This window comes from Bufo bufo, chromosome 9 (genome assembly GCF_905171765.1).
Source record: "Bufo bufo chromosome 9, aBufBuf1.1, whole genome shotgun sequence".
Lineage (NCBI taxonomy): Eukaryota > Metazoa > Chordata > Amphibia > Anura > Bufonidae > Bufo > Bufo bufo.
The window spans coordinates 147624433-147642718 of NC_053397.1; the positions used below are offsets into that span (position 1 = coordinate 147624433).

Here is an 18286-nt window from a genome sequence, read left to right on the forward strand (position 1 = left end):
GCCTGACTGAGATACTAATAAAAGGAACCACAAGAAGTTACCATTGAAAACTGCTGTGTTTTGTTCCTGAGATACTACAAGCGATCCTGGCGGGGGAGGTAGAGTCAAAGAGTGTCTTGGGCTTTATCTCTTTGACCTCATCCTCAGTGAAGTGAGTCTGTTTCTCCTTTATATTTTTTATTTTTCCACTACACTGACTAATCTTTTTTTTCACTACTACTTTTATTATTATTGATATTGTTGACAACCCAACTGATTGGGACAAACAGTATAACAAACAGGCGGCTATAGGCACCCTTGGAGGTGGTGTTTTTTTGTTTTTTCTTGTCCCGATTGATGTATTCTGAAGAGCGACCTTAGGTTGCCCTCCAGTAAGCCACCAGTGGCAGCCTTACTGGTTCGGTATATTCTTACTCTCTGCGGGTTAGGTATGGAGAAGGGGAGTTATACCCATTCATCATCAGGCCATGTGGGCACCAACCAGCGGTGCTGCCATAAGGAGAGCTGATGACTTCGGAGACGGAAAGCGATCATTGAGTAGACTTGGCAGGCATTTCAGAGGCTTGTGGGTGAGGTGGGAGGAACAGGTCATGAGACAAGGCGGTATGTCTTGCTTCAAGGCCCAAGTGGCGGAAACCACTCCATCCGAAGCAGGAACAGACATTAAAAGGTAGTTATCCAGGATCCCCTTGGTAGATTAGATCTTGAGATAAAGTAGAAGGCCCGTGAGCACTCCTAATGCAGCATTTATCCGTACCAAGGTATTCCAAGCCCTCAAAGCTTGATTAGTGTGTCTAGGCACACATAGCTCAGTTCTCACATAGCCAGCATTACCAGGTGCCAGCTATGCCCCTGTTTTGTTTTGTTTTTTTTCAATTTTAATGAGACTGTAAGGGGGTTTAGCAACATTTTTAAAAGTATTATATTGTTGGAAAATTACCTGTTATTTAAACCAAGATTTAAACGTAAACATTTTGATTTTTTTAAATTTATTTTTTATGTCACTATCTATATTAAAGAACGTCTAAAAGGATTGGTAAGTAACTTTCTACAATGCAACCTGATTGTGTATCTTTGTGGTATGTTTTCAGGTTTATATTCTTGTGAAAAATTGCTGGGAAGAGGATCCCGAGAAGAGGCCAGACTTTAAGAAAATTGAAAGTACATTGGCAAAGATCTTTAGGTACTCTTTTTATAGAAGTCATTTTATATCATGTTACAAAGGTGGCTTCGCTTAGTGAAATTATTTTTTTTTTTTTACTTGTTACCCACATAAGCCCTATTTGATGAGGTAGAAAATTACCTATGATCACCAGTTCAGTGAGAAGATACTGCACTTATAAGAAGAAAGTATTGCCCTCATGTCCCCTACCAAGAAGCCATGCTGCCATTGTTATTAAATTGCCTACATTTGATAAAGCAGATCATCTCCAATTTCTACTCTCCTTTACATTTAGCTAAAGGACAGTATTCTACCTTGGGGTTTATTTTACCTCTGACTGCTCCCTTTTACACAAGCAGGTTTCTGCCCATAAAAAATTGCAATCAACAGTATAGGAAGTCGATTTGCACTTATTCAAGGACCTTTTAGACTGGCACGTAATTTCCCAAATGAACAGCCATATGAATGTTCGTGTCTTCCTTAGGATTGTATGTGTGGCCACTCATTTACATTATTGTCGGCAACACATCCTCTGCTTAGGGCTCTTTCACACTTGCGTTCTTGTCTTCCGGCATAGAGTTCCGTCGTCGGGGCTCTATGCCGGAAGAATCCTGATCAGGATTATCCTAATGCATTCTGAATGGAGAGAAATCCGTTCAGGATGCATCAGGATGTCTTCAGTTCCGGAACGGAACGTTTTTTGGCCGGAGAAAATACCGCAGCATGCTGCGCTTTTTGCTCCGGCCAAAAATCCGGAACACTTGCCGCAAGGCCGGATCCGGAATTAATGCCCATTGAAAGGCATTGATCCGGGTCCGGCCTTAAGCTAAACGTCGTTTCGGCGCATTGCCGGAGCCGACATTTAGCTTTTTCAGAGTGGTTACCATGGCTGCCGGGACGCTAAAGTCCTGGCAGCCATGGTAAAGTGTAGCGGGGAGCGGGGGAGCAGTATACTTACAGTCCGTGCGGCTCCCCGGGCGCTCCAGAGTGACGTCAGGGCGCCCCAAGCGCATGGATCATGTGATCACATGGATCACGTCATCCATGCGCATGGGGCGCTCTGACGTCATTCTGGAGCGCCCCGGGAGCCGCACGGACTGTAAGTATACTGCTCCCCCGCTCCCCGCTCCTACTATGGCAACCAGGACTTTAATAGCGTCCTGGGTGCCATAGTAACACTGAACGCATTTGGAAGACGGTTCCGTCTTCAAATGCTTTCAGTACACTTGCGTTTTTCCGGATCCGGCGTGTAATTCCGGCAAGTGGAGTACACGCCGGATCCGGACAACGCAAGTGTGAAAGAGGCCTTACACAGGTTATGTGCTGCCAACAAAAGGTAACTTATGTGCACATAAAATCTGCAGTAGCCAACAAATGGTTGTTCGCTGATAGGTGGACACCTTCACATAGGGCAGTGACTTTGAACACGCATTTAAAATGGCAATAGTTTCCCCAATTATCTTCTCATGTGAAAGGCCCTTAAGTATGTCATTTGTTGGTTATAGTTCCTCTCTATAGCAGGTTTCCTCAGTGCAGTGTTCCCTTCCATTGTTTATCTACATAGTCCCATTATCAACAGGCTTTGCCTTCAATATAATCTGTGTGCTGTTGGCACCCAGGTTTTTACTTACCCCCATAACATTTCATAAGGGTACTTCCCTTACGTCCTACCAGCAGCACAGATGGGGTTAACCACCCCCCATGGACTGGTAGGACCGGCGGAATTTTAATGAGCCCAAGTAATAATTAAACACTTAAACCTCCCCTATAAAGGAGGGAATCACCTCCAGCCCATTGTGTTTTTTTCTGTCCTCCGCACAGGTGGACTGGGCAGTGATTCCCCCTCTCTTAGGGGGGAATCTTTTTTTCATGTTATCTGTGGGCTTTGCCTCCGCTTTTACTACTAGGGTTTGTCCGGCAGCTTACCTGCTGCCGGCGCTGCGCAGCGGTGCTTCGCTGCGGTGCGTTTTTCGGCGTCCTCGGTCCTTTTCCTTGCGGCCGCTGGGCGCCGCCATCTTCCGAATCTGACGTCACTTCCGGAATTTTTTCCTTGCGATGCGATTTTGCGTCATTATTGCGATTCTTTTTATATATAATTCACAATTTTTCCCTCCGGTTGGAGGTTTTATTGTATTCCTTCCTGGGGGGAAACCTTTTTTACTGTTATGTGTTTTCTCCTCTGGGGGCGGGGACTCGGCTCTGAGCCCACTCCCGCCCCTATTTAAGGAAACATTGTGAACCAGGTCGTTCTCTGGCTGCACATGCTTTTTAAGCTAGCTCCCAGAGTCCCATAAGCTGGTGTTCCTCCACTTATTGGTGCCTTATTTCTGGTCCTCATTTTCAGCTATACGCCGGTCTGCCTTTTCTTTTACCTTTCTCCTGAAACATTTATTGGTTGTTTACAAATGTTTTACTTATCCTTTTTTTCTTTTTTCCCGCAGTGAGGTCAACGGTTATTCTAAGCTGAATTTACCTGGACTCGTCAGATCGCAGAAGATAAGCAGCTTGGGGTTTGGTAGGAACCAGCTTGGGAGACTGGTTGGGAATCCCTTGTTCCGTTGACTTTAAGAAGAAAAAAAAAAAAAAGCCTCCACGGGATTCGAATGGCAGAAAGGCGGTTTCCAAGCGGAAACATTTTTCGTGCTATGATTGTAGCGGGCTTTTGGAGGATAGCTGTCCCTACTCCAGGTGTGACGGCTGCCGTCCGAGGGTCCAACCTTCCACCGAACCTACGATGCAGCATATGTATCAGTGGGTAAACCCTATGTTGATGGATCCATCAAAGGGGTTATAAGCCTGCTGGATGAGAGGCTTCCTACTCAGACTCCTATGGAGTCTTCAGCTCCAGTAGAGAGACCGTCCGTAGTCTCCTTGAGTTCCTCCTCCTCGGATGAGGAGGAGCTTACTTCATGCTTCTTTCCTCCTGATAACACGCAAAAGTTACTTAAGTCCATCAGGTCGGGGGACCATGATGTTGACCTGGGGGAGCCCTCTGATCCCGCTAGTCGGGCACTTTGTGTCTTTAAAGCGGATGAGACCCTCCTCTCTGTCATGCGCACAGAGTAGAAGAAACCCGAAAGGGGTCCGATTCTAACTAAAGATTCAGAACCATGTTTCCGATGGCTAAACCCTTGGTGGAATCATGGGGTTCCATTCCCAAGGTGGACATGGCGATTGCCAAAGGATCCCCTTGACAGGCAGAGTGCACACTCAGGAGTCTACGGTCATCGCTGCTACAGAAGTTTCTACCTTCCTCTGGTCTCGATTAAACCAGATCCAGGATGACTCCTGTGACTCCTGCCATCCTGCCAGAAGACTTCCCAACTCCCCTGCCTCATCTTCCCATCGGAGATCAGCTCTCCCACTTCAAGGACATCTGGATCCGAGAGATTTCTGGATCCGAGAGGGGTACTCAATCAATCTTCTTTCTCTGTCTCCGGACAGGTTCATCAGAACCAAACTTCTACAGGCCGCAAGGCAGTCAGTTCTGGAGGCTTACATTCAGGATTACATCCACAAGGGGGCTCTGGAGGAGGTTCCGGCAGGGGAACGGGGCTTAGGGATTTACTCACCAGTGTTTCTGGTTCCCAAGCCGTCAGGGGATCTCCGGATGATTATCGATTTGAGATTCCTCAATCGATACGTAAGGAAAGTAAGGTTCCGTATGGAAACCATCATGTCAGTGGTTTACATTCTCAATCCTGGAGATGTGACGGCAACCCTGGACCTCAAGGATGCATATTTGCACATCACGATTCATCCGGCTTCCAGGAAATATCTCAGGATCGCGGTCCAGGTGTCAGGTGTCACCTGACACCTTCAGTTCATTGGCCTTCCCTTCTGCATTTCTTCTGCCCCTCACACTTTCACCAAGGTGGTAGTTTCTGTGGTGGCGGCTAGCACTCCAAGGACTGACCATCATTCCTTATCTGGACAATTGGCTTTTAAAAGCCTCTTCCTTTGTTGTCCTGACCCACCATCTTCATGTAGCGATTTCCTTTCTGTTCCGCCTAAGGTGGATCATCAACTGGCAGAAGTTGAACGTGAGCCCGTCGAATTCAGTAAGATATTTAGGCTTCATAATCGACTCCATTGGGAGATCTCTCCGGTTGACTCCAGAAAGAAGATCCCGAATACAGAACATGGCAGAATTCCTATCCGTGCCTTGGCGAGTTCCAATTTGGACTCTCATGAAGATGTTGGGGCTCATGTCAGAGTCTGCGTAAGCAGTCCCTTGGGCTTTATGGCACCTCCGGCAGCTGCAGTCGGAGGTTCTCTCCAAATGGAATGGCAGCCCCGCAGGGCTGAACTCCCTGTGCTCCCTGTCTTGGCGAACTCTGCATTCCCTCAGATGGTGGAGCCATCTTTTAGACGGGAAGTCTATGACCCAGCCAACCTGGGTCATATTGACAACAGATGCGTCCCAAGTAGGCTGGGGTGCTCATCTAGACGATTCTCCAGTGCACAGATCCTGGTCTCCTCAGGAGCGGCTCCTCTCATCCAATCTCCGCGAGATTCAAGCTATCCGGCTAGCCCTCCTTCACTTCGCCCCTCAGATCCGGGGCAAAGCGGTGAAAGTCCAGTCAGACAATATGACTGCGGTACTTTACATCAACAAGCAGGGAGGCACAAGATCACTTACCCTCTTATCAGAGATCGGGGTGATTCTGGATTGGGCAGAATGGAACCTTTCACAATTATCTGCGAACAGTGAAGTGGTCTTTACATCAGGAGATATTCAAGCAGATAGTCCTCAAGTGTGGAATGCCAGAGGTGGATCTTATGGCAACAAGGTTCAACGCCAAGGTGTAGAGGTTTTGCTCCCTTTACAGGGAGGATAACCCCCTGGCGATAGATGTTCTGTCAATATCCTGGAGGTTCAGGCTGGCTTACATCTTCCCTCCCTTTTCCATGATACCGAGGGTATTGATGAAAATTCGTCAGGATCAGGCCTCGGTAATAGCCATCATACCGTTTTGGCCCAAGAGATCCGGGTTTACCCAGCTCATTCAGATGAGTCTGGGACATTATTGGAGGCTCCCCCCACGGCAGACCCTGGTGTCATGGGACACTCACCTCTGCCCAGATCTGCACAGGTTCAACCTGACAGCCTGGAGGTTGATCAGTCCCTTCCCAGAATAGAAGGGCTTTCAGAGTCGGTCCTGAGAACGCAGTCTCATTCAAGAGCAGACTCTACTAAGAGAGCCTACTCACAGATTATGAGGATATTCTCTTCTTGGTGTTCCTCAAAGGAGGTGGTGTCTGCAGATCCGCCCCTCCCCATCATCCTTCAGTTTCTGCAAGATGGCCGTGACAAAGGCCTTGCTCCATCTACCTTGAGGGTTCAAGTTTCAGCCATTTCAGCTTGTTTCAACAAGTCTTTTTCGCAGGACCCGCTCATTAAACGGTTCCTTAAAGGAGCTGAAAGATTAAAGCCTACAGTACTGAAACCCATCCCTCAATGGGATTTATCAGTAGTTCTCAGGGGGTTAGCATCTCCCCCCTTTGAGCCTTTGGAGGAGGTAGATTTCAAGTTTGTCACATGAAAACTTGTTTTTTCTTCTTGCTGTGACTTCGGCCAAGAGGGTCTCTGAGCTTCAAGCTCTATCAGCGCACGAGCCCTATACCATTTTTTTGCAAGACCGGGTCCATTTAAGATTTCTCCCGTACTTTAGGCCTAAGGTTCCTTCTTTCCAGAATATCAACCAGGTGATATCCCTCTCAGTTCTTTCTAGACCTTCTACCTCCTCCGAGGAACCTGCTATACATCCTTTGGATGTCTCGAGATGCCTCCGGATCTATGTGGATAGATCAAGGAGTTCAGGAAAGATGAAAATCTTCTAATCCTGTTTGCCAGTAAGTTTAAAGGCCGTAAGGCGTCTAAACCATCCATCAGTCGATGGATTAAGGAGGCTAATGGGGAATCCTTTGTTTCCCAATCTCTAGACCCTCCGGGGTTTGTAAAAGCCCATTCTACGAGGGCTTTAGCTACTTCTTTTGCCGAGAGGAGTCTTCTTCCGCTCGACATGATTTGTAAATCTGCCTCCTGGAGCTCTGAATCAACATTCATCTCCCATTATAGACTAGATGCCAGATTAGCTTCGTACTCGGCCTTTGGGCAGACTATTCTTAGTTCTTCCAGGCATAATGGCTCTCCCTAGGGGTTCTTCTTGCTATCTCCCCATCTGTGCTGCTGGTAGGACGTAAAGGAATCGTTAATTTCTAACGATAATTTGTTTTCCCTTAGTCCTAACAGCAGCACACAAATTTCCCACCCTAGTAAGACTAGTTTTTTCTTGCTATAACACAATGGGCTGGAGGTGATTCCCTCCTTTATAGGGGAGGTTTAAGTGTTTAATTATTAGTTGGGCTCATTAAAATTCCGCCGGTCCTACCAGTCCATGGGGGGTGGTTAACCCCATCTGTGCTGCTGTTAGGATAAAGGGAAAACAAATTATCGTTAGAAATTAACGATTTTACACTTGCGGCAGAGGATTCCGGCAGGCAGTTCCGTCGCAAACGGATGGCATTTGTCAGACGGATCCGGATGCGGATCTGTCTGACAAATGCATTGAAATACTGGATCCGTCTCTTCGGTGTCATCTGAAAAAACGGATCCGGTATTTATTTATTTTTCATTTTTAAAGGTCTGCGCATGCGCAGACCGGAAAACTGTATCCATTTTGCCGGAACACTTAAATGCATTACGGCAAGTGTTCAGGATTTTTGGCCAGAGAGGAAACTGCAGCATGCTGCGGTATTTTCTCTGGCCAAAAAACGTAAAAGGGACTGAACTGATGCATCCTAATGCATACTGAACGGAATGCTCTCCATTCTGAATGCATTAGGATGAAAATGAGTTTTTTTCCGGTATTGAGCTCCTGTGACGGAACTCAACACCGGAAAAGAAAAACGCTAGTGTGAAAGTACCCTAATTCTTTTGAGAAACACCAGTGAGTATCTGTGAACTGTTTTTACCTCTCTATACCACAGTCTGGGGATAGTCAATGAATATTGAAGCCCTGAAATACCCCATTAAGACATTTGTATGACCTCCTTATGGAGGTTATCACTCTCTTTTCTTAAAATTTTTTGCTTTTCTACACATAGCAATTATCATAACCAGACAAGTGAGAGTTATATGGACACCTTACTGAGGCGATTGCAGCTCTACTCCAAAAATCTAGAGCACTTAGTAGAGGAACGTACCAAGCTGTACAAGGCAGAAAGAGATCGTGCTGACCGCTTGAACTTTATGCTTCTACCAGGGTAAGTGTTCATCTGCTTACAGTTCTACAAAATAATTAACTTAGAAAACATGCTCAGCTAATGAATGAAGTTCAGACGATGAACTGCTTAATTATACACAGTAGCAACATTGCAGCAGTTTTTTTGGGGTATTTTAAAGAGATGTAATTATACGTTCCCTTCTACAGATGCACTGGTATTGATGCACTGAAATGCACAAAAGTGCTTACTTATAAAATGTAGCAAAATTGAATTGGCTTTTAGAAAAAAAGGGCAATTGAGCAGTGTTTGCAGCAAAATGTATGCCACTGGTGATGGATAAAAGCCCATAAGGACCCTTTCACACAAACCATATGGATTGTATCCGGGTCTGTTCAGATAAAAAATGATGTTTTTGCATGCAAGTTCAGTGAGTTTGTCTGCAATTGCATTCAGTGGTTCACTTTTTTTTCACATAGAAGCTATCAGTTTTGATGCGTTTTTTCACGTGTATGAAAAAAGTCTGAAGAATTACAAACCTCTCCTGGCAACCATCAGTGAATAACGCATTACATCCGGATTGCACCTGGGTGCAATGCGTTTTTCAAGGAAGACCCATTCACTTCTATGGGACCAGGGCTACGTGACAAATGCAGAATATAGAACATGCTGCAATTTTAACGTAAAGCAGATATGATGCGTGAAAAACAACGCTCCGCTCATATACACAGAACCATAGAAATTAATGGGTCAGGATTTAGTGCAAGTGCAATATGTTTAGTTCACGCATTGCACCCATACAGTAAAATTTCCTCGTGTGAAAGGGGTCGAAAACATTTCAAATGAACTGTAGACACGAGTTTTTTTTTTTTTTTTTAATAAGGTAACTCTAAGTAATTCGTCACAAAGTAAATTTCTTTGTGAAATTCGTCAAAGCAGCCAAATCGAATTTTCTATAACTAAGCCCATCTCTAGTAACTAAGAAAACATGCTCAGCCAATGAACCCATTTAATAAAAGCATACTTATATGGTCAAGAGGTTCAGTGCTGCAAACCAGACATCAGAAGGGAGAAGATGAATGCTCTGTGGGCTGCAAGGTGGCTCAGTGGATAGCTCTGGTGTCTTCCAGTATCTGACCAAAAACATTTGCATGGAGTTTTTACTGTATGTTCTCCCTGTTTTTGCATGGGTTTTCTCCGGGTACTCCGGTTTCCTCCCACACTCCAAAGACATACTGATAGGGAACTTAGATTCTGAGCCCCATTGGGGACTGCAGATAATATCTATACAGTGCTGCAGAATATGTCAGCACTATACAAGTTAGTAAAATAAATACTACAATTGCTGGCTTGTGTCTGTAATTGCCTGTTGCCAGACACATGCTCTTTGAGATTGAAGGACTTGCCAAAATCTTGCCCCCTGATTGGCTCAGAGCTTTTCTGTCAGTCCCTGAGCCAATTAAGGTAAGCCCTTTCCCTCCCAGGGTTGTGTGATCCTCCATCTTCATTCTCCCTGCTGTCGTCCCCACCAATGTTCACAGTAAAATGGTGCTGGTGCAGTGCTCAGTAGTTTTGGATTCATTTGTCAGCAGAATGTTTTGTGAAATTCATAACAAATCCGATCAGTTCAAAATCTATTTCCTCATTTCTAAAATCAAATCAATATTTGGTGTGACCACTCTTTGCCTTCAGAACATTAATTCATTTAGGAACATGTGCACACAGTTTTTGAAGAAACTCAGCAGGGAAGTTGTTCCAAACATCTTGATGATCTAACTACAGATGTTCTATGGGTGTGGGTTTTGCTCAAATCCTTCTCCATGTAATCCTGTCTAGAAGATCAGGGCTTTGTGGCTACCATATCATCACTTCCATGACTCCTTGTTCTTTTTTATTTTCTTTATTTCATATTTTATTTATTCGTTTAATTATTTTATTTATGTATTTAATTTTTATTTTATTTATATTTTTTAATGAAGAAACTCAATTAACCCCTTGCTGCCACAGTCTGCAGTTAAGTTTACAGCCAGCAGAGGGTGCTCTCACATCAAGAAGACCATGCCCCTGCTGGATCTTTAACTTTACATTGGGACCAATTGCATTAACACCATGTTATAGTGATGCCACGCAGGGAGACCACTTTGGCTGTTCTCCAGGATACTTACTGTGACCACTGCTGTCTAACAACAGCTGTGGTCACAAAGACCTGCAGCACCATAGAGCGCCAGCAGATCGTAATGAAACCCAACGCTTTTATACATCAGGTTACAAATAAGAGCTTACCGCCACAATGTATATAGTCATGTGGCATTAAGCGAGGGATTAATAAAACAATTTTTAACCATTTAATAATCCTACAAGGGGTCTTTAATAGGCTATCTTTTGATTGCATCTATAATTCTCTGCTTTGCTTATGCACTGCATATAGGATTATACTGTCAGTGCTATATACTATGTAATTAAGCAGGCTGCACCAGAGAGGTGGGGCCTGCTAGGATACACTTTGTTAGGTCCCAGCCAGCCATGCATAAACATTGGCACCCCACGATTTTATTCATGGGGTGCCGATGGGAGACAGAGGGAGTCCACTCCCTCTGTAACCACTTAGATGCTGCAGTCACTATTGAAAGCTGCATCTAATAGGTTAAATGTACTGGATTGTGCCTACACCGATCCAAGCTGTAAGAGCAGGAGCCCCCACTCTCTGCTGCATCGGAGACCCATGCACCGCTTATTCTAGGCTGTTGTAAAAAGGCCTAGAATAAAGCCTAATAATGACTACTTTAAAAACACATCTGCAGTCATAAAGGGGTTACAATAAATATGGTTGAAAATTTTAAGAGCTTTGAAAAGAGTTTTCTGGGATTACTGTGAATTTTAACATATATGCTCATGTAGTTACCTCATGTACAGTGAGGAACAGAAGTATTTGAACACACAGCGATTTTGCAAGTTCTCCCACACTAGAGGGGTCTGAAATTCACCCTGAGAGACAGAATAAAAAGAATAAAAATCAGGAAATCACATTGTATGATTTTTAAAGAATTAATTTGTCTTGCACTGCTGAACATCAGTATTTGAACACCTAAGAAACAGCTAAAATTCTGGCTCTCAAAAAACTGTTACTGTGCCTTTAAAAAGTCCACCTCTACTCCACTCATTAATCTAACTTAGTAGCACCTGTCTGAGCTCTTTAAAGACACCTGTCCACCCTAAAGTCAGTCAGACGTCAACTTCTACCATGGGCAAGACCAAATAGCTGCCAAAAGACACCGGAGACAAAATTGTGGACCTCCACAAGGCTGGAAAGGGATACGGAGCAATTGCCAAGCAGCTTGGTGAAAACAGATCAACTGTTGGAGCAATTGTTAGAAAATGGAAGAGGCTAAAGACGACTGTCAGTCTCCCTCGGCCTGGGGCTCCATGCAAGATCTCACCTCGTGGGGTATCGCTGATGATAAGAAAGGTGAGGAATAAGCCGAGAACTACAAGGGAGGAGCTTGTCAATGACATGAAGAGAGCTGGGACCACAGTTTCAAAGGTCACTGTCGGTAGAACACTACGCCGTCATGGTTTCAAATCATGCATTGCACGGAAGGTTCCCCTGCTCAAGTCATCACATGTCCAGGCCCATCTGAAGTTTGCAAATTAACATCTGGATGATCCAGAGGAGGCATGGGAGAAAGTCATGTGGTCAGATGAGACCAAAGTAGAACTTTTTGGTCTAAACTTCACTCATCGTGTTTGGAGGAAAAAGAAGGATGAGTTGCATCCCAAGAACACCATCCCTACTGTGAAGCATGGGGGTGGTAACATCATGCTTTGTGGGTGCTTTTCTGCGAAGCGGACAGGACGACAACAATGTATTAAGGAGAGGATGAACGGGGCCATTTATTGTGAGGTTTTGAGCAGCAACCTCCTTCCCTCAGTCAGAGCATTGAAGATTGGTCGTGGCTGGGTCTTCCAACATGACAACGACCCAAAGCACACATCCAGGATAACCAAGGAGTGGCTTTGTAAGAAGAATATCAAGGTTCTGGAGTAGCCTAGCCAGTCTCCAGACCTAAATCCAATAGAACATCTTTGAAGGGAGCTGAAACTCCATGTTGCTCAGCGACAGCCCCAAAACCTGACAGATCTAGAGGAGATCTGTGTGGAGGAAGGGGCCAAAATCCCTGTTGCAGTGTGTGCAAACCTGGTCAAGAACTACAGGAAACGTTTGACCTCTGTAATTGCAAACAAAGGCTTCTGTACCAAATATTAACACTGATAAGTGTTCAAATACTTATGTTCAGCAGTGCAAGACAAATGCATTCTTTAAAAATCATACAATGTGATTTCCTGATTATTATTTTTTATTCTGTCTCTCAGAGTGGGAATGCACCTACAATGTGAATTTCAGACCCCTCCATGATTTCTAAGTGGGAGAACTTGCAAAATCGCAGGGTGTTCAAATACTTCTGTTCCTCACTGTACATCGTCCTGCTTTTTTTTTTCTTGACCCGTTTTCACCATGTACAGTAAACAAACACTGTGGTTTGTTTACATTCTGTATGTAGCACTTCCTCTTGCTCTATCCAACCAAACCCATGATGCATTTTTTCTCTGCACCACCCTTAACGTGCCCTGCTAATTTACAGCTCCCTCCCACCCCTGTAGTTACATAGACCAGTGTTTCCCAACCAGCGTGCCTCCAGCTGTTGCAAAACTACAACTCCCAGCATGCCCGGACTGCATTTGGCTGTGTGGGCATGCTGGGAGGTTTAGTTTTGCAACAGCTGGAGGCACGCTGGTTGGGAAACACTGACATAGACATTCACTTATCACTGCCCCTGTTGCTTCTTTGACACGCCCATGGACATAATATCACACAAAAAAAGAACGAGCTGCATGGACATGGTCATGTGACCACAGCCCAGAATGGAGGAGTAGAGCAAAAAAGGTAAAAAAATACATTACAAAATTATATCTACCTTGATAAATAATTATTAAAGGGATATTGATATACAGTAAACCAGAAAACCCCTTTAACGCTCTGGATACCGGTGTTCTGCCAGATCTCTATAGCTTGCCGAAAGTCTATAGCGGAAGTGACGTGGTGCACTGCGCAAGCGCACAAGCGTACTTCAGCGAAGCATTCCTGCAGCACCGAGCGTGCGCACACATTTCTTAAAGTGACAGTCATCTCCATTAAAATACAGCTCCATTAATCTACATTAATTTGTACCCTCGCGGGCTCGCTTCGCTCGCCACGCATCGGGCTCGGCCTCGCTGCGCTCGGCATTTAGTAAAACTAACTCTATGCCGCCATTGATAGTAAAGAAGGCAATGGATAGTAAAGAAAGAGACTATCCATTTCCTTCTTTACTATCAATGGCGGCATAGAGTTAGTTTTACTAAATGCCGAGCGCAGCGAGGCCGAGCCCGATGCGTGGCGAGCGAAGCGAGCCCGCGAGGGTACAAATTAATGTAGATTAATGGAGCTGTATTTTAATGGAGATGACTGTCACTTTAAGACGATGATGCGGATGATTTGTGGAAGTGCGCTTGCGCAGCGCACCACGTCACTTCCGCTATAGACTTTCGGCAAGCTATAGAGATCTGGCAGAACACCGGCCTCTGTTCTAATTAGAAGCTCATGAGTCCAGTATGTTCATGTTGCGTGATTATTGTGGCTTGTTTATTTTGGTTTAATCAATTTTCATTAAGCATAGCACAAAAATCATACAAAGCATATCCAATAATAATGTGCAAACATGTATATCTCTTATATATATAAAAATTTGTTTGTCTGTCTAGACGACTGGACCGATCTTCACACAATTTGGCACACAGGTACATCAGGTGTCCGGGAAGGTTTTAGACCAGGTCTGGGCTCTCTAGAACTTACCGTTCCTGAGATATTCCCAAAAAATGACCTGCATTAGCCAATAGAAGCCAGCAAGCCTTTGACTTAAATCCGAACTGCCATTTACACGGTCACATGTCCCTTATTAGCCAATAAAAGCCTCGCAGGTCCTACTCCAGGTTGCCATAACAACTGTTCACAGGTTTTAGCAGTTCGCAGGTCCTTAAATATTCAGTCATATGACGTATGACGGCACAACTACACTGCTACATGCATGGGGGGGACGGGGCCACTATTAAACGGACGGCCGCTGTGGAGTTCACTTTTAAAGGGGCGGGCACTGTGGATGTCACTGTTAAAGGGGTGGTCAATGTTAAAGAAGCGGGCACTGTAAAGGTCAATGTTAAAGGGGCGGGCACTGTGGAGGTCTCTGTTAAAGGGGCGGGCACTGTGGAAGTCACTGTTAAAGGGGCAGGCAATGTGGATATCACTGTTAAAGGGGCGGCCATTATCAAGGTCACTGTTAAAGGGGTGGTCGATGTTAAAGGGGCGGTCACTGTGGAGGTCATTGTTAAAGGGGAGGGCACTGTGGAGGTCACTGTTAAAGGGGAGGGCACTGTGGAGGTCAATGTTAAAGGGGCGGCCACTGTAGAGGTCAATGTTAAAGGGGTGGCCACTGTGGAGGTCACTGTTAAAGGAGCGGGCACTGTGAAGGACACTGTTAAAGGGGAAGCCACTATGAAGGTCACTGTTAAAGGGGTGGCCAATATTAAAGGGGCGGGCACTGTGAAGGTATCTGTTAAAGTGGCGGGCACTGTGGAGGTCACTGTTAAAGGGGCAACCACTATAAAGGCCACTGTTAAAGAAGTGGTCAATGTTAAAGAGGCGGGCACTGTGGAGTTCACTGTTAAAGTGGCGGGCACTGTGGAGGTCACTGTTAAAGGGGCAACCACTATAAAGGCTACTGTTAAAGAAGTGGTCAATGTTAAAGAGACGGGCACTGTGGAGGTCACTGTTAAAGGGGTGGGCACTCTGAAGGTCACTGTTAAAGGGGAAGGCACTGTATAGGTCAATGTTAAAAGGGTGGCCACTGTGGAGGTCACTGTTAAAGGGGTGGGCACTCTGAAGGTCACTGTTAAAGGGGAAGGCACTGTATAGGTCAATGTTGAAGGGGTGGCCACTGTGGAGGTCACTGTTAAAGGAGCGGGCACTCTGGAGATCACAGTTAAAGGGGCGGGCACTGAGGAGGTCTCTGTTAAAGGGGCAGGCACTGTGAAAGTCACTGTTAAAGGGGCGGGCACTGTGTATTAAAGGGGTGGTCAATGTTAAAGAGGCGGGTACTGTGGAGTTCACTGTTAAAGGGGCGGGCACTGTGAAGGTCACTGTTAAAGGGGTGGCAGAGATAAACGTCCCACGGCACAATGACCAACCACAGGTCACCAGGGTCAGGATTCAAGGTATTTTATTGCAGCAATACAACGTGTTTTGAGGAATCACTCCCCTTCATCAGGTACACAAGGCTGCACATATGTAAAGAACATATACTACAAACATTTATACACAAAAGAACCGCCTGTTTAGGGTTGGGGAGTCAAGGGGAGTGACCTCTGAAACAATTGATGTTTACCCAATAGCTGTTTCAGAAGTATATGTGTAAAGGGACACTGTATTAGACAAACTGTCCATTATTGGATCATGCAACAATTGTAAAGCTGTTTTTAAAAACTACAAAAGCTGTATATAAAATAGAGCGATGATTGTTAAAATCACGTGATCAAACGTCACGTTAGAGAGTCAGACACCTACAATCGTTCATGTCGGGCGATCGGGAGCGCACAGTGATGTAACTAGGGGGCATGTGATCAGGGTTCCGATCACGTGGAAGCGGCCGGCACACGTGACGGCCATCACTGCGCAACAAGGCTGCTCCGATAGCATGGGAGCAGCCAGTCACACGTGATGGCCATTGCCAGGAAACAAGGACTCTCCAATAAGGGGAGCCAGCATATGTTGGGTCTCGGCACTGTGTGAAAAGGCGCCCAAACCCATATTGGACATAAAAACATAAAAGGGCATGTGGAAAAATGTGTAATGTCAGAGCGCATTATAAGCAGATTGTATTCCACATTGCAATACGTGATTCAAAGATAAGGAGATTTTCTGCTTTATAGAGCTGTTACTGAATAAACTGAATATTGGAATGCCTTAAAATATGTATTTTATTAATACCGTTTAAAATAATAGGCCCTATTATTTTAAACGGTATTAATAAAATACATATTTTAAGGCATTCCAATATTCAATTTATTCAGAATCTTTACCTTGGGCGCCATTTATATTCATATTTATTTTGTTTGACCAGCTTTCACCTAGGTTGGGTTCATCCATCTTTATAGAGCTGTTAGAAACTACAGTATAGCTGGAATAGTATAATAAAACATAATAAATAATGATATGTTGGTAAGGCTGATTAGTCAGCCTGCATTTGTGGGAGGGGCGGATGCTCTTCATATACGAGCCACAGCCTCACTCACAGGCGTGGGTTCTCAGGTGCACAGCTGCCGCTGGGTGGTAGGAGTCTTTCTTTGCAGCATGGAGCCAGAATAGAGCTTGTTATTTTGCTCTCTGCTACCGTGGTATGCACGCGCCATACTACGTAAGTAAGTTGGGCCGGGGCCGTCTCTCCTGGCCGGTCGGAACCGATTTTGCTAGCGAACGGGAGGCTTCGCCTCAGAATCTGCTACCTCAGGTTTGCTTGTTGGGGCTAAATACTTCTATTTCTTTTCAACTTTGTTTGTTGGTAATAGGAGTTAGTTCCTATAAATCTTACAAGTTTCACTTCGCTTTGTTCGTCTCGTATGAAAAGTTACTTCAGCCGGTTTGCTGTAAAGGAAGAGTTACCCGGGCTGCATGTGACGTCATGTTTGGAGATCGGACGCAGCGTTTATTGTTTAGGCCTCTTGCTTTAGCTGTTCCTTGCCACGTGTCTCCCCCTCCCCCCGCTACCACCATATTTAGACTTCACGTATTTCACTGCTCCATGTACTTAAAAACCCTGCCGCACTTTTATGCTCTGCTGTTATCCTGAGCGGCATTTACACTTTCGGCTTTTATTTCATGTCTTATGCTGCATCCGCACGTCCTTACTGTCCTGCACTTTCCTACTCTTGGTTCGTATTCACTCAGATTGGTCTCACATTCAAGCTGCGTTCACCTGTTGGCTGTTACATCTCATTCCGTACCCAGCCGACAGCCGGATCCGTATTACACGCCTGTTATTACATGTTGTATACTCTGCTTACAGCCATAGCTGCTACTGTTACTCCGTTTTCATGCTCTGGACGCACCACCCTGGTGTTCCCACCTTGCTCCACTCACAACCAGAGCTGCGTTCATGCATCGACTGGTATACCATGTCTGCTCACTGTGAGAGCTGTGTTTACACGTCCGCTGTCACAACATGTTCATACTAGGCTTGTTTCAGAGCTGCATTCACGTTCACTGTTACATCATGTTTATGCTCGACTCACATTTAGAGCTGCTATTCTTCCTATTTCATTCTTGGCCACACCCAGAGGTGCATTCACACTACGCTGTCAAATCATTTTTTGCACTCCACCCACGACCAGCGTTGCATTCATACGTCTATCGGTACATCATGTTTGCTCTACTTGTACTCAGAGCTGCGTTCACACGTCCTATGCTACTACAGGTTCTTTCCGGGCCCATTTCAAGAACTGCATTCACGTCGCTGTTACATCTATGTTATGCTCCGTTCACAACCAGAGCTGCTGTTATACCAAATTTCATGCTCTGCTTATACCCAAAGTTGTGTTCACACTTTTACTGCTACACCAGGTCGTATACCCCACTCACCAAAGCCGCTTTCCATGTCTGCTGTCACATCAAGTAATATACCGTTCACATCCAAAGCTGCGTCAGCATGTCTGCTTTCACATCTTGTCCTATACTCCTTTCACTTCTAGAGCTGCGTTCACGTGTCTGCTTTCGCATGACGTCAATACTCTGCTCACTTTCAGGTTGCATTT

The 18286-nt window shown here is 45.2% G+C and overlaps 1 protein-coding gene across 1 annotated transcript in view; it reads left to right on the forward strand.

The window, feature by feature from the left end:
- The window catches only part of GUCY2C (guanylate cyclase 2C), a 715850-nt gene that overhangs the window by 594673 nt on the left and 102891 nt on the right, over positions 1-18286 (forward strand). The window contains 2 exon segments of the mRNA XM_040408779.1: positions 1092-1183; positions 8273-8431. Coding sequence (XP_040264713.1) covers positions 1092-1183; positions 8273-8431 — 251 coding nt within the window.